At 38.3% G+C, this 24,460-nt stretch overlaps 1 protein-coding gene and 1 long non-coding RNA gene across 3 annotated transcripts in view; one reads left to right on the plus strand and one right to left on the minus strand.

Moving 5' to 3' along the window:
- Positions 1–1,108: 1,108 nt before the first annotated feature.
- Positions 1,109–24,460, minus strand: part of sft2d1 (SFT2 domain containing 1) — a 79,682-nt gene continuing 56,330 nt past the window's right edge. For both annotated transcript variants that reach the window (XM_060831562.1, XM_060831561.1), the window contains 4 exons: positions 16,605–16,640; positions 14,878–14,936; positions 8,055–8,084; positions 1,109–4,260 (listed from right to left, as the gene is read on the minus strand). In XM_060831562.1, the coding sequence (XP_060687545.1) occupies positions 4,221–4,260; positions 8,055–8,084; positions 14,878–14,936; positions 16,605–16,640 (165 nt within the window). In that variant the 3' untranslated portion in view covers positions 1,109–4,220. The remainder of the gene's footprint in view (positions 4,261–8,054; positions 8,085–14,877; positions 14,937–16,604; positions 16,641–24,460) is intronic.
- Positions 2,252–24,460, plus strand: part of LOC132819792 (uncharacterized) — a 28,337-nt gene continuing 6,128 nt past the window's right edge. Inside the window, exons 1-2 of the long non-coding RNA XR_009645123.1 lie at positions 2,252–2,335; positions 2,454–2,661. This is a non-coding gene — a long non-coding RNA (uncharacterized LOC132819792). The remainder of the gene's footprint in view (positions 2,336–2,453; positions 2,662–24,460) is intronic.

Genomic DNA, 24,460 nt, shown 5'->3' on the forward strand with positions numbered 1-24,460 from the left:
TGAGCCTATAAAATAGGAACTTTGATTTTTGTCACTATCTTGTTACAATCTTTGCGGTGGAATAGTAAACCAAAATAATTGTATCTACTGACTGACCCACAAGAGAAATTAGTCGTAGCACTTTTTTCAGCTTTTACTGTAAAACACAAATCAGAAGCAATGCAAATTAAAATTAATGAACAGTCACATATTTCAACTAAAGGCAAATTTTAGCTGAAGCAGCTGACAACAAAAATGTCTTACCCACAAGTTTTGTACTATTCCTGAAATGGTAGCACTGCACAAGTTACACCATTTGCTGTTCTTTATTCATGTAGGGTAGGTCAATAGTGCTCTTTGATAATAGCCACCACCGTCAAGTTTCCTAGCTATGATTGTCATCAGTAAGGCACATTTCTACAATTGCTTCCTTTTCTGTGGATCAACAATCTTGATTTGTTTTCCTTTTCAACCAACACCACTGTTCACTTTGGCAGCTTATGGGTAATCACATAGTTCTAAACTATCCCTGAGCTATTCAGGTTTTAGACCTACTGAGCCAGCTTGCATAGTGCCTCCTATTTTATTTTTGTCAAAAAAGACCACTTCCTGAAAGCATTTATTTAAATATTGTATGTTCCTTTTTCCTTAAGTCTGTTTTCTTTCTCTGTAACATAACTGTATCTGTACACAGATTGCCTACACCATCCAGCTCTTCAGCTGCAACACTTATATCTGTTATACACACTGCCGTTTTCTCTAATTTTCTGTTGTGACTACTTCCAGATCAAGGTCACGCGCACCAAACTAATGGATTCCTTTTATAATCAATGCAAGTTTTGAAAAATCCTTCTCAAACATTTTTCACAGGAATTGCAGATTTCAGTCTTCTGAAGAAATTACACATTTTCCTTACTGCAGTGTTTCTGGATCAAAGATCAATCACAACCTCTTTCAGATAAATTATAAGCAGTGGCAATCACTTTGTCTAGTTACCAGTGACCATCTGATCAACAAATTGTTCACTCAGCAAGGAATTTGTAAGAATGCATCTGATCAGTTCTTGCACTGGTTTTATTCTCGACAGAACTGAAATCTACTCAGAGGTGACATAGACCAGAAGCTGATATTCTGCGTTTTTTTGTTAGAATTTAATCTTAATTCCAGGAAATTCACAGAAAAATACCTACAATGCTAATTTAGAAACTTGGTGAGTAGGTAAACCATATGGAAAAGGAAAACGCCAAGGCAAGTTTGATTTCTGGTTAGCAAAATTGATTATCAACGGAAATGTGATGAACCAGGTAGTTAGAGGAACACTGACCCACATTTCTGGTTAGTGTTCAGTATTCCCTGTTGGATGTACACACATGCAGATGCCTGTTGAAAATAGGATCAGATGGGTCAGAGATGACCATGGTGAGTGACAAATTGTTCAACCACATCACTATTCATGGGTAAAGCCCATCACAAGTTGTGTAGTATCAGTGGTGAAATCTCAACACATCAAGGAGCAAGTGTTTTAACGAGGGGAAGGTAGAAAATTGGTTAAAAAAAGCCACATATTTACAAAAATGTGATAAACCACTTTCATGCATTTTACAAACAGATAATGCAATGTTAAGGCATAACTAATGTGAAATAGTGTTAAAAATTCATGTTGGAGAAATATTTGAGTATTTCATGAACTCCTCTGAGTCACAGTCATTGAAATATACAGCATGGAAACAGACCCTTCATCCAATGAGTCCATGCTGACCAGATATCCTAAATTAATCTCGTCTCATCTGCCAGCATTTAGTCAATACCCCTCTAACCCCTTTGTATTCACATAGCCATCAAGATGCCTTTTAAATGTTGTAATTGTACCAGTTTCCAGCACCACCACACACATGAAAAATTGCCTCTTAGTTTCCTTTTAAAGCTTTCCCCTTGCACCCTAAACCTATGCCCTCCAGCTCTGGACTCTGCATCCCCATGGAAAAAACCTTGTCTATTTATCCTATTCTTGCCCCTCATGATTTTATAAATCTCTATAAGGTCGCCCCTCAGCCTCCAATGCTCTAGGGAAAGCAGCTCCAGTCTATTCAACTTCTCCCAAAAGCTCAAATTGTCCAACTCTGGCAACATCCTTGTAGTCTTTGCAAAGATTACAAGAAATATATAGTGTGAAAGAATAGACTGATTGATCAGATGTCAAGAATTCGAAAAGTTGACTAATTTAGTGCATTTAGTTGTTCAGAGTATGTAATTTATTTGGATTTTCAGAAGCTCCACTTCAGGCTTTTAAAGACGACTGAAGTTCATGGAAATTAGCTGCATGGACTGAAAACATATTTCCTCGGTATAATGACAGGTAAGTCAGCCAAACGGATTTAGGTTTGGAATAGATCTGCCTGTATAATTTTTTTTAAAAGAAATCTTTTGTCTTAAAAAGTCTTTTATCTTGATCTCTTCAATGTGTTTATCTGAAGTACAGGTTTTACATAGAAATAATCCATAATACAGAATTTGCTAAAACCAAGCAAAATGGCTGGAGGAGAGGCAAGACAACAATCATAACTCAACAAAACTGGACCGCATGCTGACAGTATAGTCACTCCACACAAGGTGCTAAATGGACTTCAAAACAGGATTGCTCAAATGGTTTTCTTCACAAATCTACAAAGGAGCAAACCAGTGGTAAGCATTCACATAAGATGTATTCATAGATAAAACTGCTTTATAAAAAGCATGTTTTTATTCTTTGGAGGACTGTATTTAATTTTAGGTACGGCACTTCAGGTTGGATGTGTGATCTGGCGGGAATGCAGATTCACCAGAATGATACTTGGGAGTTAGTATTAAATAAGAGTGTGACAGGTCACACAAACACGGTTAGTATTCCCTTAAATTTGTATGACTGAGGGATGTTCTAATCAAAATGTATTTACAATTATAAAAGGATTCAAATAGAGTCAATGAAGAGAACCTATTTTCTCTGACAGGGAAATCTAAAACAATATGGCATAATTTAAAAATGTCTGTCATGCTATTTAAAATCAGGAAATCAAGTGGCACTGCTTCACATAAAGGATCGTAGAAACATGAAACAATTATCTTCAAAATGGCAAATGATCAGATCAATTGAAATTATCATAACAAAGATCACGACATTTTTAGGTAAAGGTATCAAAGACAGTTGAATAATGCTCATGGATAAGTTTATGGAGGTTTATAAAATCATGAGGGGCATGGATGGGGTGAATAGCCAAGGTGTTTTCCCCAGGATGGGGGAGTCCAAAACTAGATGGCAAGGTGAGAGGGGCAAAATTTAAAAGGAACTTAAAGGGTACCTTTTTCACACAGAGGGTACTGCTTGTATGGAATAAGCTGCCAGAAGATGTAGAGGAGGCTGGTACAATTACAACATTTAAAAGGCATCTGGATGGGTATATGAATAGGAAGAGTTTAGAAGGATATGGGCCAAATGAGACTGGATTAATTTAGGATATCTAGTCAGCATGGACAAGTTGGACCAAAGGATCTGTTTCTGTGCTCTACATCTCTATGATCATTCATAGCCTAATTAAATAAAGAAATAGGCCCAAGAAGTGGCATAGCCTATTCCTGTTCCTATGTTTTTCAAGGACATCTTAAAGTACATAACATTAATTACTTTCTTTTTAGTGCAGAAATTGTAGATAAACGCTGCAACCAATATGTGCAAAGCAAAACATTAAATGAGATTAAGTGCTAAGCAAATAAAAACGCAGTAACTTTTATCTAAAGAGAGTTATTATTTGAGTGGTTCAATTTTATATACAAGCTCCCTTTATAGTATAAGCAATAATCACTTTAAAGTAGCACACAGATTCGGTCTTTGCTAAATAAATGCTGCTTACAATTATTAGCTTTCCACTTTGAAATTCATAAGCAAAATTCATTTGCTCAGCAATGCAAATAAAACACAGGTAATATAAGCACATGGAATGGTGTTAAATATGAAACAATTATATAAAAGATGAAAAATCCTTAACTAAGGACAAAAGCTTGATTCTTTGGAACAGCATATAATCAGTAACATGTGCAACAGACATTTTTAAAACAAATTTATATTACATCATTTTCTATGTAATAATCCAATGAATAGTATTTAGGAGTCATCCAAGAAACAAAATGTACAGTAGGCAGTCCTTCCCCCGGCTATAAGCAACCTTCTGGAAATATCCGATTCTGGTCTATTTTTCCATCTTCCAGATTTATCCGAGGCAGGAAGTGCAACACTTTATGACAGCATCCCTTTTTAAAAATAACAAAAATGAATTAGGAAAGCAAGAACTTGCATTTATACGGAGGTCTGAGAGAGAGAAAATATCAACTCAGCATTTATCCTCGAGTAAAAAGTGAGGTCTGCAGATGCTGGAGATCAGAGCTGAAAATGTGTTGCTGGTTAAAGCACAGCAGGTTAGGCAGCATCCAAGGAACAGGAAATTCGACGTTTCTGGCCAGAGCTCTTCATCCTGATGAAGGGCTCTGGCCCGAAACGTCGAATTTCCTGTTCCTTGGATGCTGCCTAACCTGCTGTGCTTTAACCAGCAACACATTTTCAGCTCAGCATTTATCCTGTCAAGCTCCTTAAGAATCCTGTATATTTAAATGGAATCACCTCCCGTTCTTCTAAATCCAGTGCAGAGTCCCAAATTTTTTAGCCTTTGCTTGTAAAACATTCCTCCATACCAGGATCATCCGAGTGAACCTTCTCTGATCGGCCTGTAATGATCACACAACACCAGGTTATAGTCCAATAGATTTATCTGAAAGTACAAGCTTTTGCATCTCTGCTTCTTTGTCAGGTAGTTAGTGGGGCAGGTACTTAGGAGACAGAATTTATAAGTAAAAGATCAAAGTGTCATACAACTGATGCAATGTATTAGACAAACCTAGAAGGCTGTTAAGTCTTTAATAATTCAGAATGGGGGTGCAAGTTTTGATTAATTACAGACAGACTTTAATGCATTGTCTGAGCTGAGCTGTCACTTTTTTTTATTCCACGAGTAAGTTAAGGTTTTATCTCAGGGCTGTGACTTTGAAAAATTCTGGGATTTACATATTAATCACTCAAAACCTGCATCCCCATTCTAAGTGAGTAAAGACCGAACACCATCTAGGTTTGTCTAATAGAAACATCACTTGTAAGACACTTTGATCTTTTACTTGTAATTTCTGTATCCTATCCTGCCCCACTAACTGCCTGATGAAGGAGCAGCACACCAAAAGCTTGTACTTACAAATAAAGCTGTTGGACTATCATCTGGTGTTGCATGATTTTTAAACTTTGTCCACCACAGTTTAACACTGGTATCTCCACATCATGCCTCTAAGAAACAGTATATTTTAGTTGAAAAAGGGACCAAAGCTGCTCTCAGTACTCCAGATGTGGTGTCACCAATACAATGCACAGTTACAGTAAGACTTTGTTACTCTCGTACTCCAACCCGCTTGAAATAATGGCCAACATTCCAATAGTTTCCCCGATTACCTGCTGCACCTGCCTGTTAGCTTTGTGCTCGAAACACAAGTACCACTAAGTCCTTTTGAATTGCAGATTCCTGCAGTTTTCCTCCATTTATATAATATTCCATTCTTTTGTTCTCTCTTTCAAAATGAGCAACTTCACATTTTCCCACATTAAACTCCACTTGCTAACATTTTTGCCCATTCACATCTTATTAATATCTCTGTAAACTGTTTGTATCCACCTCAAGTTGCCTTTCCACCTATTTTTGTGTCATGTGCAGATCTGGCTATAGTACATTCACTTCCTTCCTCCAAGTCATTAGTATATATTATAAACAGTTGCAGTCCCAGCACTGATCCCCATGAAATCCCACTGGTTACAGGTTGCCAACTTGACAAAGAATCCTTATTCACACGTTTTCCTGTCTATTTGGGCAGCACGGTGGCACAGTGGTTAGCACTGCTGCCTCACAACGCCAGAGACCCAGGTTCAATTCCTGCTTCAGGCAACTATGTGTGGAGTTTGCACTTTCTCCCCATTTTGCGTGGGTTTCCTCCGGGTGCTCCGGTTTCCTCCCACAGTCCAAAGAAGTGTGTAGGTTAGGTGAATCGGCCATGCTAAATTGCCCGTAATGTTAGGTGAAGGGGTAAATGTAGGGGGATGGGTCTGGATGGATTGCTCTTCAGAGGGTCGGTGTGGACTTGTTGGGCTGAAGGGCCTGTTTCCACACTGTAAGTAATCTAATCTAATCTAATTTAATCTAATCTAATCTATTTTCCAATGCGCTTTGCATTCCTATACACTATCTCCAAAACAGTTGGTACTTATGACCTATCCTTTTATGAGGTGTCTTGTCGAACACCTTTTAAAAAGTCTAAACACAACATATCTACTCACTCCTCTTTATCCACTCTGGCTGAGATTTCCTTGAAAAATTCTAACAAATTATTCAACATGATTTCCCTTTCACGAAGCCATGCTGACTCTGCTTGATTATATTATGGTTTTCCAAGCATGCTGCTGTTGCTTTCTCAATTGATCCCAGTACATTTACAACAATAGATGTTAGGATAAGCAGTCTATAGTTGCCAAATTTTTCTCTCCCTCCCTTTTGACAGTTTGCCAATCCAACGATTTTTGGAAAATTTCAACTCATGCATCCAGTCTCTGTAGCTACCTCTTTAGTGAGAATGATGGTACTTAATTCTTTATTTAGTACCTATGGAATACTTGAAATAGCTTTCACCAGAAAATCTGACACAAAATAACTGTGTACTCCTCTGCCATTTCCTTGTTCCCCAAAACTGTCTCCCCAGATTAATTTTTTAACCATTGTATAATCTGTGACATTAACTTAGATAAAGGAATGTGTGGTTTTTTCAGTTTTTGCAGTTATATATAAATTCATTCAGCAGCAATAATAGTAGAATCCATTATTAAAACACTTCAGTATTATAAATGATAAAAAATGACGAGTTCGGAACAGGAATTCTATATCAACTTTTTGTCTGAAAAGTTTAGTCGGCTAGATATCATCTTTCCTCTGAGAAGTGTGACTTTTCAAAACAGAGGTAGATTCTGACCTCATTTTCAGTGTGGTGGAATATGCTAACCCAGCCTGAGCACTCAATGTAAATAGTCAAGGACAAAGATTCCCTAAACTTAGGGCGGGAGGATGGTAAAATACCCGAAGCATAGAAAGCTGTTCTGTCCCGGTGGGTGATGACACTTCTACCAGGACACCCTGTTTCGATGATTTATAGGGAATAATTTGCAGCTTTGTCTGGATAAATTAAAATATTCTAACACAACTAATGAAAAAAGCACAACAGAATATAAAAAGTTTGACCCCGAACCCAAGATCAGCTCATGATAACTTGAATTTTGCATGTGCAGTGAGATATTTTCCTTTCTCACACAAGGATATGCCTATCTGCAGTTTGCAGATTTTGCATGAAGATGTTTAGAGGAGCATACAGAGGAGACTTCCTAATTACAAACTCACATCCCAGAAGCACAATGTGGTAACATAATTTATATTCTTTTCCCCTTCTTCAATAAATGCAATTTTTGTGCATGATATTATTGTACCCATTAACTTGATTGTACAAAGCCATTTCAAAAACAAGGACACTAGTTTGTACCACACGACTTACAGGAACTGATTTCCTGGGAGAGAGAATTTAGACTAGGATCCCAGGAGAAGGTATTGCCCGTTTAGGATTCGGATAATGAGAAAAGTTTTTATTCAAGGGGCTGAATGTCTTTGGAATTCTCTACAGTCAAGGATATGGATGTTCACTTGATGAGTACATTCAAAATTAAGATGCTTGCATTCCAAAGAACCCAAAACTAAGTCAAGGAGTATGGGGATTGGGACATATGGAGTTGATATAGAAAGTCACACAAGATCCTAATAAATGCTTTTGTAAGCTCAAGGTGGTGTATGCCTACTCTTATTTCTTACTTTCTTAAAATTAAATGCTACAATAAAACAAGCACATTCTGAGTAAACTGTTATCATGCGCAAACTTGTATATCTAACATAAAATGGCTTTTTTTTTCAAAATCTCACCTTGCATAGGGAATGTATGACAGACTATACCTGAAAAATAAATTGGAGAAAGTTATAAATCTCATCAAGGTTTGAATAAAATCCACATTAGGTTGTCAGAAAGTAGGAAAGGTTGCAGCATCTTGATGAAAAATATCTCCATTGCAGGAAAAGTCAAACAAAAATTAACTACTGGAGAAAATACCTACTGTGCCTCATTAAGGCTTAATGCTTCAGAATAGTTCTGTAAATTTGATTTGCAAAGGAAATGCACTATTGCGACTATGGTATGTTTTGTTTAAGAGTAATTTTGTATTAACTCATTAAAAATGTGCACCTCCATGATATCTGGCTTCATTAACCACAATAAAATAACTATGGAAGGAATTCAACTAGATCTATACCTTTTGATTTTGTCTGCACTTGCACTCTATGATGCATTGCAACATATCACTTAATACCCTGTGTAAAGAATGGTGACTTACTAGATGACAAAAGGGAAAAGAAAATTCCTCATTAAAGAACAATAGATTAGTGAAACAGTTGAATAACCAGGTCAGAGTATGGAATTGTTTCAGGTACGTCAACCAGTTAAGTTTAATTAACCTGTTCAAGTGTGTTATGATGTAACTGCAAGGCAGGAGGCACTTGAACCCAGAGTCCTGGCTCAGAGAAAAGGACACTTTCACTGTGCCACATGACCCTATCAACCAGTTTGTATCATCATAAAAATGTTCAGCTAACAACTTAATATAAAACTATCAAATCGACAACCACGGTTCTCACAACAATGCAAATTAATTTTGGTAATGCCTCGGAATACACCAAAAATATGCTAAGATTTTTTTTTACTGACATCCTTAAGCCTTTAAAGTTTGCTTTGTAAAAGACATTAGCATCAAGACAGTTTGAAATTTATGTTACTATATGATGGTAAATTGCTAATAAACATGGAACAATGGCTCAAGTTCATTATGCTATTTGGGCATTTAAAAGACATTTGACAAAGTTCCACATGAAAAAGATACTAGTAGAGTAAGGACATAAGAATCATAGAATCCCTACAGTGTAGAAAGAGTTTGGCCCATAAAGTCTGCACCCACTCTGATGTGTATCCCACCAAGACCCAGCACCCTACTCTACCCCCAAAGCCCCACACTTACCATGGCTAATCCACTGAGGCAATACATCCCTTGACACTATGGAGCAATTTAGCATGGCCAATTCACTTAACTTGCACATTTTTAGACTGTGGGAGGAAATCCATGCAGATATAGGGAGAACTACTAAGAATAAATCTGTGCTGGAACCAATGCAGGCACCATTGAGTGAATGGTCTTTGTGATTTGTGACACAGCTAACAGAAGAGGGTGGAGAACAATGGGGTTTGCTAAGGTAATGGCATTGGCGTCTGATGGAGAAATAACTGTTCCAAGGTCAATATGGAGACTAGTATGCTGTACAATTTACATCAGGGACTTGGGTTTCAGAAAACAAACAGAAATTTGCAGATGGTATCAAATTAGTGGAACTTCAGTCAGGCATTCGATAAGGTTCCCCATGGGAGACTGGTTAGCAAAGTTAGACCTCATGGAATACAGACAGAACTAGTCATTTGGATACAGAACTGGCTCAAAGGTAGAAGTCAGAGAGTACTGGTGAAGGGTTAGATGACACCAAAACTGGAGGTGAGGTGGACAGCGAAGAAGGCTACCTCAGATTACAGCAGGATCTTGATGAAATAGGTCAATGGCAGTGACAGATGGAAGCTAATTTATATAAATGGGAGGTGCTGCATTTAGGGAAAGCAAATCTTAGCAGGACTTATACACTTAATGGTAAGGTTCCAATGAAGTGTTGTTGAACAAAGAGACCTTGGAATGCAGGTTCACAGCTCCTTGAAAGTGGAGTCACAGGTAGATAGGATAGTGAAGGCGGCATTTGGTATGCTTTCCTTTATTGGTCAGAGTACTGAGTACAGGAGTTGGAAGGTCATGTTGCGGCTGTACTAGATATCACTGTTGGAATATTGCGTGCAATTCTGATCTCCTTCCTATCGGAAAGATGTTGTGAAACCTGAAAGGGTTCAGAAAAGATTTACAAGGATGTTGCCAGAGTTGAAGGATTTGAGCAATAGGGAAAGGTTGAATAGGCTGGGGCTGTTTTCACTGGAGCATGGGAGGCTGAGGGGTGACCTTATAGAGGCTTATAAAATCATGAGGGGCATAGATAGGATAAATAGATGAAGTTTCTTCCCTGGGGTGGGGAAGTCCAGAACTAGAGGGCATAGGTTTATGGTGAGAGAAGAAAGATATAAAAGAGACCGAAGGGGCAACCTTTTCACGCAGTGGGTGGTACATTTATGGAATGAGCTGCCAAAGGAAGTGGTGGAGGCCGGTACAATTGCAGCATTTAAAAGGCATTTGGATGGGTATATGAATAGGAAGGGTTGGAGGGATATGGGCCAGGTGCTGGCAGGTGGGTCTAGATTGGGTTAGGATATCAGGTTGGCATGGATGAGTTGGACCGAAGGATCTGTTTCCATACATTTCTATAACTCTAGTAATTGCAGTAGTGAGAAGAGGCAGATTAGAAAATAATGATTGGATAAAATCAATTAAGTTAACAAAGAAATAATAGATGAAATTTGTAAACAAAATACAACAAATGATATAGGGACAACACAAAAGTGCGATGATATTGAAACAGCAAAAAAAGGACAGAATTATATTCATATATGCTCTTCCGTAACTTTCAGGTATTTTAATCATGCAACTGATTACTTTTGTCAAGTATTTTGCAGGCTTGGTTAGCAAGCTGCAAATTAGATAAATTAATGGCTGTTACAAGTGACTGAGAGACATGGAATACAAAAACATGTAATGTCCTATTTAATTTCTATTTAGTTAGTAACACTGCCTTTGCATTCAAAATATTAGATGACACTTTACTAGTCCATGTTCTCCACCTTAATAGTAAACATTAATTTGTTGCTATTTCTCAATTTCCTTTCAAAGTAAATAATTGTGAAATTAATCTATTGGTGCACCAATACTTATGGATGCAGTGTACTGCCAACTATATCAGTTCAAATCAAATGCAAGTTCACTTTATCACCAAACCATTGTTATGCAGTAAGGCTCTTGTCACAGGCATTCCTTCTGTTAAAAGATTAGAATGATTATCTGCTTGTGGAATCTTATAACATGCTCCTCTTGCTGGTGGCTCCAGCTTTTGCAATGGTACTGTTTGCTGCATTGTAGCAAAAGAAAAACAAGGTGGACACTGCTTATCAAGCTGTGAGTAGTCATTAGTGGTAAAGAAATTCTGTTAACAATGAATGCAGAGACAAAAAACTCAAGTTTAAAACGTGAAGGGGCTATCTAACTGAATCTTTTAATACTAAATATGTCAATTTACTTTATTTAGCAAATGAAAAACCTGGAGCCCAGCAGTATCCTCCTTATTTGTTGATCAATGTGGTTAATTTACCACTTACTCTGTACATTTCCCTGGTAAAATGCAATATTGTGTCTTTCCACAGACACGTAATAGAGGTTGGCTGCATAGGGCCTTCAACTTGTTCTGAAACTGTTTTCAAAGACGACTGTCACCCTGATGCAGCAAATCCTCAGTATCTGGGAAATCAAAATTTGGCCTATCTGCGCCAAAAAAATAACAACAGAAATCAATATCCATGGGTAAAACTTGTACGGCAATTTTTAGACTTATTTTGAAACAAGCTCTGCACTTGCAAATTTCATTGGTTCACAGGGGTTCTCAAACTCGCGGATACGGAGGAATGACTGTAGTTCAAAGCCTACAATTGACAGATGGGATTTCTTACAAGGACCTTGCTAGCAACTTCTGTAATTCCCATTCCTGAATTCCAAGGAGGTCTGATCATATGATGGGCAGTAGGTGGATTGAACAGGTCATAGACACATAGAAGGTAGGAGGAGGAGTAGGCCAGTTGACCCCCTGAGCCTGCTCTGCCATTCATTATGATCACGGCTAATCATCAAGCTAAATATCCTAATCCCAAACCCTTCAATATCCCTTGATCCCTTTAGCTACTTCTTTAAAAACAATGTTTGGCCTCAACCACTTTGCAATAATGCATTCCAGAGGCTCATCACTCTTTATGTGATGAATATTCTCATCTCAGTCTCAAAAGGTGTATCCCTTATCCTTTAACCATGACCCCAGATTATAGACCCCTGCACCTCTCTCTCTCCCCACCCATCAAGAACATCCTTCCTGCATCTAACCTGTGTACTCCTGTTAGAGGTTTCTTTAAGATTTACCTTTTTACAAGTTTCTATAAAATTTACTCTCCCCACCCATTCTTCTGAACTCCAAAGAATACAATCCTAACCAACTCAAACTCTCCTCATATGTTTGGCATTAGTTTGGTAAACCTTTGCTTGCACTCCCTCTATACCTCTATAGCAAGAACTTCCTTTCTCAGAAAAGGAGACTAAAACTGCACACGATATTTCAAATGTGGCCTCATCGATGCACTAAGATATCCTTCTTGTGCCTGTCCCCAAATCCTCTCGCTATGAAGGCCAACAGTTTGCCTTCTTTAGTGCCTGCTGCACCTGCATGCTTACTTTCAATGACTGACGCAAAAAGACACCCAAGTCTCATTGAACGTTCCCCTCTCTAAATTTACAGCCATTCAAATAATAACCTGGCTTCCTGTTTTGGCTACCAAAATGTATAACCTCACATTTTATTCATATTACACTGCATTTGCCAACTTACTGAGCTGTCCAAATCAAACAGCAACACCTCTGTATCCTCCTCCCAGCTCAGGCTCCCACCCAGCTTTGTGTCACAGTAGTTGAAGATCAAGATGAATGGTTTCAATCAGTTTGTGAGATTTGTCACTCAATAGACTGTGTGGGGCAAGGATGTTTGAGAGGACAGGAAGCCAGGGGAGGGATGTTGAGTGGAAGATTCAAGCACTGATACACTTTGTTGCATTCAATTGAATGTCAGCAAGATATGCCTGTGATAATGTATTCTTCTAGTCTGGCAGAGTTCACAGATATTTTGAGCTTCAACGGAATGCAAAGTACATCATAACTGGAATCTGCTACTCATGCACATTGCTGTACTCAATTGAATGTTAACACGATGAGTCTGTTGCAGAGTTTGATAGGGCAAGGACTGAGCTCCTGAGTGTCTTAGAGGCAGCACCCTATGTAGATCCAACAGATTTAGTTAATATGTTGCTCTTTGAGCTTTGCTGCTGTCTTCTTTAGATATTCTCAGAAGCTCCAAGTTCTATTGAGAGTCATTTCTAAGTGTGTAGTTGGAATCATATTTTAGAGTCTAACAATCCATGCAGTTATACAATTCTTTTTTGGCATTGGCATCCTGAAGGGAGAATACACTGGGTATGATTTTGAAGAATTCAATGCGACACACCATGTGCTACTTCCTGTTTGGTTTAAGAACTTTGAGTGTCTTATCCTGCAACATATCTCCAGAAGTGGAGACTACTCTTAATGTTATTGAAGCTGGCTTCCATTATGGGGACAGCATGCGAGATCAATTTCTAGTACTCTCCACCCATGCTGGGAACAGCTTCCAAAAGAACATGAAACAGCACTGTGCCACCATACCTCTCAGCCACCTACTCTACAGTGTGGCACTACAGCCTGTTCCTAAAGCAGACTGGAGTACTTTTAATCTGGATCAGGACAGTTGTTGAAACAGTCCTTCACAACAGATGATATTGGACAAGGGAGAAGTGCATGGACTGACCAACTGACTACCACAGGGTCAAGTGCTAACCCTAAGGCTGTTTAACATTTTTCCAAATTACCTGCCAATAACGGGTTGCAAGTTAATTTAATCTTTTTAAAAAATATTTGTTCATAAGATGTGGGCTTCACTGGCCAGGCTAGCATTTATCTCCTATCACAAAACACTGTGAAGAAGGTGGTGGTGAACTGTTGTCTTGAATTATTTTAGTTTTTGGAGTATTGGGAGACCCAAATTATTGTTATGGATGGAGGTCCAGAATCATGACCCAGCACAATGAGAGAACAGCAACATCACTCTAAGTCAGGAAGATGTATCGCTTCTAGGGGAATTCCGAGATTGTGGCCATCCTAAGCATCTGCGGTCCTTGCAGATCACAGGTTTGGAAGGTGCTGTAGGAGGTGGTGGTTTGGGGAGTTTATTAAAAGGCACAATAAAAATGCAATATGTTGTCATTGCTTATATCTTCTGGGTTAAATTAGAGTTCAATAGTTGGCAAGATAAAACAAACAATAAACTTGAATTTTTATTTTCTATTGCAATGAGTACATTGCAATTTATAAACCGGCTGTGAAACAAAACTATACTGCTACCTTGTCTTCCTTCATTATTATTCAATAGAGCTGCTTCGATAGATAAGTTAAAATAGGGTCCAGTGTTATTCTGTAGCTTTGTGAAGAGAGGATCTGATGGAAGCAGAAGTAATTTGCTTGTTTTGGGAGCAGGCTTTGAAATTTGTATGCTAAGTAGAAATAATTTCTGGAATGAGAGATCTTGGTTGCACCCAAATAACTAATCTGAAATACTGAAATCAAGCATACCTATAAAACTTAAAATGGCTAAAAACAATGTAAAGTTTGATTAGTACAAATTAAATAAAGAAACAAGCCCCCTGGGTTTAAAAGGCACACATTTGAAAATTTGTAGTTTTCCAATATGTGACTATGCTAAAATGAAGATTACAACCTTAACAGTAACAATAATTAAGTGATAGCAGAGGTAAATACAAGACCACATTTGTTCTCATCTTTTTTTAAAGTAGCATTCTGTGATGGGTCTTACCTACCAAGTTATTGCCAGGAACTGCAATATACAGAAGATAAGGGCTAGTCCTTTTTTGTGCCACTGGAAGAAAAGAAAAGCTGTTTGATTGTCCGGTCTTTATCAACAGGTTAATAATATCCAACATATAATTAACCAGCTGACAGCCACAACAGGAAAGTATACCAACATTTTATTTTCCACTGTGGTTTATATTAAACCTAGTGAAAATCATGAAGTATGACATTCGTGTTACAGAATAATAACATATAAAAATGGAATAAAACCAGACAAAATGTAAGTGATCTAAAAAGTAAACCAGACTAATCGGCAATACCAACTAAATGCTGTGATCTTGTGTTCTAATCAACCAATGCCAAGCAATACACTGTGCTCCACACATATTTGCTAACACACATTCCAACAGCATTATTTAACTTTGCCAATTCCCAATATTAGCCACACTAATTATATTAAGCAAATCTAAACAATGATATGTTTTTTCTGAATTTCATCAATACAGATATAAACAATCTTTGTTAAAATTAAATATCACAACAACAGGCTAGAGTCCAACAGGTTTATATGGAAATGCAAGCTTGCAAAGCGTTGCTTCTTAGTCAGGTAGGTAGTCACCTGTTGGACTATAACCTGGTGTTTTGTGATTGTTAAACTTTGTCCACTCCAATACAGCACCGCCATATCAAAATTAGATACAACTCTGTAAGGAGCAGTCTCAAAAAGAGCATTTCTGTAAAACTGGAGTTGAGCAACTAAGGAGAAATAACAAAAAGCCCTTAACTCAAGGTAGTAAAAATCTGGAACAAACTCCCCCAACCACTTACTGATTGAAAATTCAATTGAAATTTTGGTCAATATAAAATTTATAAATAGAGAATGCCAAATGCTATATGAGTACTTGGTGTTAAGTAGTTTGGTTAGCTCAGTTGGTCCTGAGGCTAAGGTGTGGTTCAGAATAATGCCATCAAAAAGAGGTTCATTTCCTGTCCTGACTGAATTAGATCTGGGATGTCCCTCATCATCTTATGAGAATACAAGGCAACCACCCATTTGCAAAAGCTGCCAAGAAAACAAAACAGCTCAGATAACAATGAGTCAAGAACTTGCCTTTACCTGTGAACAGAGCAATCATGGATGACATGAAGATGGGTTAAGATGCAGGTGAACCATGATCAAACTGTACTGATGTGCTTGCTTGAGGGACAGAGTAGCCTACTGTTGCATTCTTTATGTTTGATATGTAAGATTTATTAACAATGCAGACAATGCCACAAATGAAAAAGGCCCCACCTTGATTACCAAAAAATAAGTAAGTCATCAGTGTACAGTTACTGCAATATCAAATCTGGAAATAAGTTACAAGTACACACTTCAAATTTTACAGGGCTTCAGTTCCACGCACATGGTATTCCTCGCAGAAGATTTTGTTTCTCATTTGGAAGCTTGACGAATTAACTCTGGAAAGCCTGTTCCTATTCATATTTACTTTCCAGCAATTTCCATGAGAGAGAGGATCATTAAGTTAGACTGTGACCATTTTACCCAAGGAGCATTAAATCAACATGCATCATCCTAGCTGAAGTCAGCAAACTTAGCACAATCTAAGGTTGCATTAAAGAGGGATCTTTTGACCTGCACAGCTCAATGGAGGACCATCTCAAAGTTTTACTCAGAATGCTAATTAACAATAGATTTCATACTTAACAAAGGGGTAACATATATGCTACCTACCCAAAAGACTGCACATAGCGTTAAGGCGAAGCATAACTAGAGAATAAAAGAGAAAAATGTTAATATTTTTAAAAACGGTGTCCAATTATTTCAGCAACTCAAATGCAAACAAGCCATTATTACACTTATTTAGAATAGTAACTTTTGGATGAATTACTTGCAACTGTTCAATTTGCAAGATACTGCCTATTGAAAGTATATGTTATCGAATGATTTCTTCTCTTCTAATACCTCAAGGCTTCACATAAATTACTTGTGGCGACTAAGATAACCGCTTCCCAGCATAACAAATTTCAGGCTAGAACTGCAGCCTAATATATTGCAACAAATCACAGTAGGAAGTATATTAGAGAAGAAAACAGTAAACAGCACAGACACAAATCAATTTTAATCTTTAGATTTAGATTTCCTACAGTGTGGAAACAGGCCCCTTGGCCCAACAAGTCCACACCGACCCTCCGAAGAGCAACCAACCCAGACCCATTTCCCTCTGACTAATGTACCTAACACTATGGGCAATTTAGTATGGCTAATTCACCTGACCTGCACATCTTTGGACTGTGGGAGGAAACCCACGCATACATGGGAAGAATGTGCAAACTCCACACAGGCAGTCGCCAGAGGCTGGAATCGAACCTGGGACTCTGGTGCTGTGTGGCAGCAGTGCTAACCACTGAGCCACCGTGCCGCCCACCTTGATCTGAAACTGCACAATATAAGAACTTATCACCTGCATATTGTGACCACTATATTATAAGGAGGTGAAAAACAGGATACAACTTATGAATGGAGTTCTGATAGTACTTTCCAAATTAATGCAACAACAGTTTTTAAAGAAGATATGTAAGAAAGAAGAGTGGTATGCACTCGGGGAAGCTTTCGTCTGCAAGCTCTGCAGCAACATAAAGAACTGTACACAATAAGGATCAGAAGAATGTTTCTTTTACAGAGGGTAAAAAGATTTTGGTCAGCAGCGTTGACATGAGTAAACCATTTAAACTAATTTAAACCAGACAGACAGAAAAGCCTATCTCACATCGTAATCCGTTAAAGTAAGAGACAGAGAATTACCCAAATTTCCACTATTTAAAAGAAAAAAAATAACAATTTATTCTTTAACTCCAAAAGCGAACATTAAACAACAATTATCTACACTGTAAGTTTCCTTTGTCTTAACAATTTATTTACCTCCCACTCTACAACAATATACTGATCTGATAAAGCCCCTATTAAATTTACAGCAAATCAAGTTTCAAAACCAGCTGATCTTCCTCTAGATTTTCCCTGGGCCGTCTTTGGCCTTTTGCTGCAAAGATCTTTCATATGAAAAGGTATTGTTTAGAGAGAATGGGTTTGAACAGCAGCTGTTGGTTTGATGTTGTCAAAACAGTAAAATTCAAATTCAATTGGATTTCAGTATCTTGGCGTGCAATTTTAACCCATTGGTTGAATTCGAGTGGCTGTGAAAATAACTCATTACCTGAGCTACATCTCAAATGTTACATCTTTAAATTATCAAGCACATTTTGTGCCTGCACTCAGTCACATGACAGGTGCTTGCCAGCTTTTTAACTTTCATTCTCTCTTAAAGGCACAATGCACGCTTTCAACTCCACAACAGCAGCTTGTGTTCAATACCTGGCAATCCCCTGATCATGAATATAATTTTTCTGACTTTTTTTTATTCACTAGAAATGCCTGATGTTGATAGACTGAAACACTTCAACTCCACGGCATCAATGTGGACTTCAACAGTTTCCTCATTTCCTCTTCCCCCACCTCACCCCAGCTCCAATCTTCCAGCTCAGCACTGTCCCCATGACCTGTCCTACCTGCTATCTTCCTTTCCATCTATCTACTCCACCCTCCTCTCTGACCTATCACCTTTATCCCCACCCCCATTCACCTATTGTACTCTATGCTACTTTCTCCCTATCCCTACCCCCCCCCCCCTCATTTATCTCTACACTCTGCAGACACCCTGCAGAGTGTAGAATAGAGATTCTTAATGAAGGGCTTTTGCCTGAAACGTGATTTTTCTGCTTCTTGGATGCCGACTGATCTGCTGTGCTTTTCCAGTACTACTCTAATCTAGACTCTGGTTTCCAGCATCTACAGTCATTGTTTTACCTACCTGACAGACTGAAAGCCTAATGCTGTTTATTGATATTTTGGATGTAGAAGGATGTGAGGTATTATGTTATGGGTTATCTTTATTAATTCACTCACCAGCTTGCTTTATTCTGTAATGAACATTAATAAATGTTCATCCATTCATAACCTTTAACTAACCAGTTATTTACTGTAACACCGTTTCATTCATTCATCCATAAGACTGCGGGTCTGTAGTACATTTTACTGTTACAAGATAGACCAAACTAAAACAACCCTTTCAACCATAACTGCTTTTTCACACCTTGAATTTTTACCAGTCCTTGCTACAAGCAGTGTTTAGGCCTATATACCATGAATAAATATCATAGACTACTGTATGATTCAGAACAATATCTTCCCCACCATCATGTCTCCATGATCTACCCAAAGCTATGGAAAGATAATAATATTAAGCCCTTACCAACCATCTCTCAGACTTGAACAGATTACAGAACACCAAACATTTTCATCAATTCGTACATATTTGATAATACCTTTCAACTGGGCCATTATCCCTTTAAGAAACTAACAGTCAAAACAGTGCTTTAGTGAAATTGCACGAAGGAATGAAACTCATACTAACAAATAGTAAATAAAGCTAGCTGCAGTAATCAGTTTAATATCCTTTATTCTTTTATTAAGCACAGGTACAATTGCTAACTTATTTAGAGCTTATAGGCCTACTATATTTTATTAACCTTTATTAACTTAAAAGACAAAAAGACTAACACCTCTTACTTATACAAGCAGACCAGACAGACACACTTAATCCTATCGGGAGTAGCAGCCAGCACTTAGCACATGTTTTAACACATCTCCTGTCTCCCAGAACAGAAGCCCCTCAAACCTTTGTATACTATAGATAAAACAATGTAACACCATAGTAATGGAATTTTAATATACACAAGAACTATGTATAAAAGGGACTCTTGTAAGAACTGTATTCCAGGACTCTATTGCTACCTCGAATTTGTGCTACTGCAGTTGCTGAGAAGGCTATTTTCGCCACTCAGCTATTTCAGTCATTACTTGAACACAATCCCACGAGGACAAACATTTACATTCTGTCTAAAAGCAAACAGCAGCTCTCAAGCAAAAGAAAATAAAAGAATGCATAGCTTGGGGAGATACTAAAGCTGCTTCACAAGATAGCTCTCAAACGGAACTTGACACTCAGATGAAGATATTACATCCAAAGAGAGCAGCTCAGTCAGAGAGGTAGGTTTTAAGGTCTGCTTCAAAGGAGGACAGTGAAGAATAGGGCATTAGGAAAGAATTCCAAAACTTGAGGCCTTGTCACCTGAAAGTATGGCTGCCAATGGTGATTTCAGATGGTCAAAATTGGAGAAATGGTCAAAATGGTACTACCCAGTGTGGTCTGTGACTTAAACGGCCTGAGCACAGCCAACAGTTTTATCCAGCTGTGTAAACCTCTGAGGTGTGTGCAACAGTGCCTTTTGAAAGCAGAAGCTAATGTGTCAGCATAGTGATCAGCATGCATGGAACAGTCCGACAACTGTGCAGCTTGGCAGGAATGTTGGCCTCCACTTTCATCAAAATAATTAGAACAAAGAGAGTAGTGAAGCAAAATCCATGAGGAATCACATGACCCAATAGTTAGTGAAAAATTAAGTAGCTTCCACAAACTATAAACAAGCAAAACTCAAGAGTTGAAGAGAATTTTTTTGACATACAGGGCCAAATTCAAAGAAGTGAATCTGGTTACATAATATTAACAGAGGAGAAGAACTACAGCCCATGATTTTCTTTCCACATGACATGGTCAACACTTCCCTTCTTCCACCCAAATAAACTAATAAGTGTATTAAACAATTTGTTTTTAACAACTATGTGCTTGTTTTCCTTAAATTAATCTAGACTCTTAATTTTCTCCCAGTTTATCACTCCTACAAATTTTTAAAAACTTATCAAGATCAACTGCCTGGCTTGTTTTTGCTCAGCTTATCATTTTACTTGCTCTTGTTCAAGGGTAAAACATTTGCATTTCTTCAGTCTTCTGACACCACTGTTGTATCTAATGCAGATGGGATAATTTGGCTAGGGTCTCTGCAATTTCCATTCTCGATCCTTTAGTACTCCTTGGGTGCACCCCATCTAGTCCTTGTGAAATCTCAAATTTAAGTGCAACTAGCCCTTTTCATATCTTCTCTGTATCAACTTTTAACTCTTCCAGTGTCTAAACTGTTTTCTCCTCTACTATGACATCAGCAACACCTTCCTTGGCAAAGACAAATATTAAGTTCAGAACCTCAGCATTTCCTCTGCTTCCTTGCACGGATCCCTCATTGTCCCCTAATCAGCTCCCCCTCTCCAACAATACCTTCACTAAATGCCTTAACAAGATTTCTGGAGTCTCTTTCATGTTAGCAGCCACTCTGTTCTCACATTCTCTCATTCTTTCCCATTTTCCTTTTTGTTCCTTTGAACTTCATAGTGTTAGTTTAATCTACTTAAGTTTGACAAACAGGGCGATCCCTGTATCCACAGGTCCAGTTTCCACAGTTCCAGTTACCCGTGGTTTACTCCGGCCTGAACATATTATAGGGAACGTTCCAGAACCGAACCAGGAGGCTGGTGGGAAGGTACGTTTCCCATTTAAATGAATAGGTTCACAGCTATCCATGGTTTTGGGCTTCTGCAGGTAATCTTGGAATGTATCCCCCATGGTCAGTTGGGGGTGAGGGGGGAACTACTGTACCTTATTCAACATAAACTATCAATAAAAGAGGTGTGTCATATACAGTGTATGATGGGGCAATGAGTCAGAAATTAGGGATAGATGAAGTTCAGCGTTACATCGAGGAATGTTGGAGAAAGCTTGGCCCAATGGGCTAAGGGAAGGGAAGGAACCAAGAGAGGGAGGTAAATGGATCTCCTATTTAATTACAAATATGTCCATGGGCTTCTGACACCTAATGTTGAAAGTGAGGGTCAGGAGTCTAATTGTCAGTTTCCCACAGGATATAGTTGGGGGCTACCTTTGCATTACATGATACTTCTGGAATAATAAGCAGCTCTGGCAGGCAGGCAGGCAGATAGGAATTGGATTAGTTAATGCTTTATATTTTGAGGCACCTCAAATCTGTGACCCATGGTTTAAAAGAACATAAAATAGATGCAGATGACATAATGAATCAATGCTGTAAAGTTAACCATGTTCCTGATTATTTGGAAGCCAGTGTTGGTAGGCATTTATAAATGTACATCTTAAACAAACATTTGGATTCAGAACATGAACTGTTGAAATGCGTTTAAAAAAAAAAGTAATACCATGAATGAATGTCAGAGACTCTTGGCTTAACAGTCAGAATAAATAACTGAAAATTCCAACAGGTTAATTATTAAGCAATGTGAACAGTTGGGGCTTGAATCAAACAGCAAAGAAGAAGAACATTTCAAGTAATAGAAATCGCTTTCACATTAACATTTTGCTTTCAACAGAAATTAATCAACTTCATTTGTAAACGCTCTGTCAAAGCCACACTTGGGAAGAATTTGCTGTCTCTGACTACAAAACTGTGTTAATGCAATAGAGTTACCTCAAATAATATTCTTACTGTTCGAAGCAGGTCTGCAACACTTGCATAAATGCAAACAAGTCAACACGCTCCACTTCTTTTTCAAACAAAGAAGGAAACAGAGGGGAAATAAAGGAGCCAGGAATAAGGTCCATGAGCATTGTATGGAGTTCTTGATCTATTTTGTGATGTTTTGAGCAAATTCTTGAAAAATAACTCATATACTGTGTCATATTAATCCTCAATTTCCCAAATACTTAATATAAACTTGGTCTGCTATAGATACAATGGTCTAAGTTGTTTTTGTAAATAGTCTGACAATCTTATTTTTGAGAAAGTTGACTCGTTGCCATATAGCTACACAGCAAAGATAGACTGAACGATAGGACTCCTCTCACATGGACTAGATAGCAGTACTAATTCCACATGTATTGTCAATCTGCCCAATGACAAATCATGTTTGCAGTGCAAAAGGCAATACCTGGTTTAAAACAAATGTTTTTCTTTCAACAGCAAGTTAAAATGTGCAAAGGAAGGCTTATAGCATTTAAACTCAGGACTTTTTGATTCAATCTAAGTTCACTATATCACATATTGGCTTCTAGATAAAAGATGGTTGCAACCTGACCCAGAACCTACAACTGGTTTCACATTTCTATTTCTTGCTTTGTTCAGATGATGAATTATTCAGCTTCTCTGGCTATGTGTAGCAAGAAATTGTCCAGTCATCTGGAATCAGGTACTTAGAAAAATTAACCTTCAGGTAGGTTAAGTTTAGTTTTTGCTTAATGGAACAATCAATGTTGATAGCAGGAGATTCAGCCATGATAATGCCACTGAGTGTGAGGGAGAGATAACTAGATTCTATCTTGTTGGATATGTTTTTGCTGTGGAACTTTTATGGCGCTAATATTACTTGTGACTTATTAGCCCATACTGGGAACAAGAAAATTGTTGAGTGATATTTGGTATTTGGCATACTTTGGTTACTGTCAGAGCTGATATTCTAAAGACAGGACACAAACAAAAGACGTAGTGAGCTGTTTCAGGGCAGTACGGTGGCACAGTGGTTAGCACTGATGCCTCATAGCGCCTGAGACCCGGGTTCAATTCCCGATTCAGGCGACTGACTGTGTGGAGTTTGCACATTCTCCCCGTGTCTGCGTGGTTTCCTCCGGGTGCTCCGGTCTCCTCCCACAGTCACAAAGATGTGCAGGTCAGGTGAATTGGCCATGTCAAATTGCCTGTAGTGTTAGGTAAAGGGGTTAATGTAGGGGTATGGGTGGGTTGTGCTTCGGCGGGTCGGTGTGGACTTGTTGAGCACTTAACCTAACCATGCTCACTTCTTCATTGGAGCTGGCAATAGCCAATTGTTTTGTGAAGAGCTGGAGTTTCAGATCTTGGTATCAATTTCTTCTTTTAAAAGAAAAGGACTAAGATGTGGCTAGGTTACATTTATTGGCCATTCCCAATTGCCCTTGTGTTGGTGGTGAACTGTCTTCTTGAACAGCTATAGTTCATTTAGAAAAGGTACAATAGCAATGCTGAAAGTGACAGCGTTCCAGGGGTTTGATCCTGCAACACTAAAGCAACTAGAATATATTTCCAACTTAGGATGAGTGGTGGTTTGGAGGGATAGTTGCAGGTGATGGTATTTCTATTCATCTGCTGTTGTCCTGGTGTTTCTAATTGGTAGTGTTCATGGGTTTGGAAAGTGGTATAAGAAGCCTTGGCGAATTTCTGTAGCGCATCTTGTAGATGGCGCATACTGCTGATAGTGTTTGTTGGGGTGAAGAACATGAATATCGAAGGTAGTAGATAGGTGTCAATCGAGATTATTGCTTTGTACTGGATACTGTCAAGCTTTAAATGCTGTTGGCACTGCACTTATTCAAGAAAGTGGAGAATATCTCATTACACTCCTAACTTATGCCCTGTAGACACTGGACAGGCTTTGGGAAACTCAGGTGGTGGGCTGGATTCCTATCCTCTGACCAGCTATTGTAGCCAGAATACTTGTATGGTTAGTGCAATTTTGTTTCTCGTCAATAGGAACCCTCAGGATGGTATTGATAGGGTATTCAGAATTAGTAATGCCACTGTATTTCAAGAAACAATGGTTAGATTCTCTTTTGTTGGAGATGGTCATTGCTGGAACTTGTT

Source organism: Hemiscyllium ocellatum, chromosome 10 (genome assembly GCF_020745735.1).
Source record: "Hemiscyllium ocellatum isolate sHemOce1 chromosome 10, sHemOce1.pat.X.cur, whole genome shotgun sequence".
Classification (NCBI taxonomy): Eukaryota; Metazoa; Chordata; class Chondrichthyes; order Orectolobiformes; family Hemiscylliidae; genus Hemiscyllium; species Hemiscyllium ocellatum.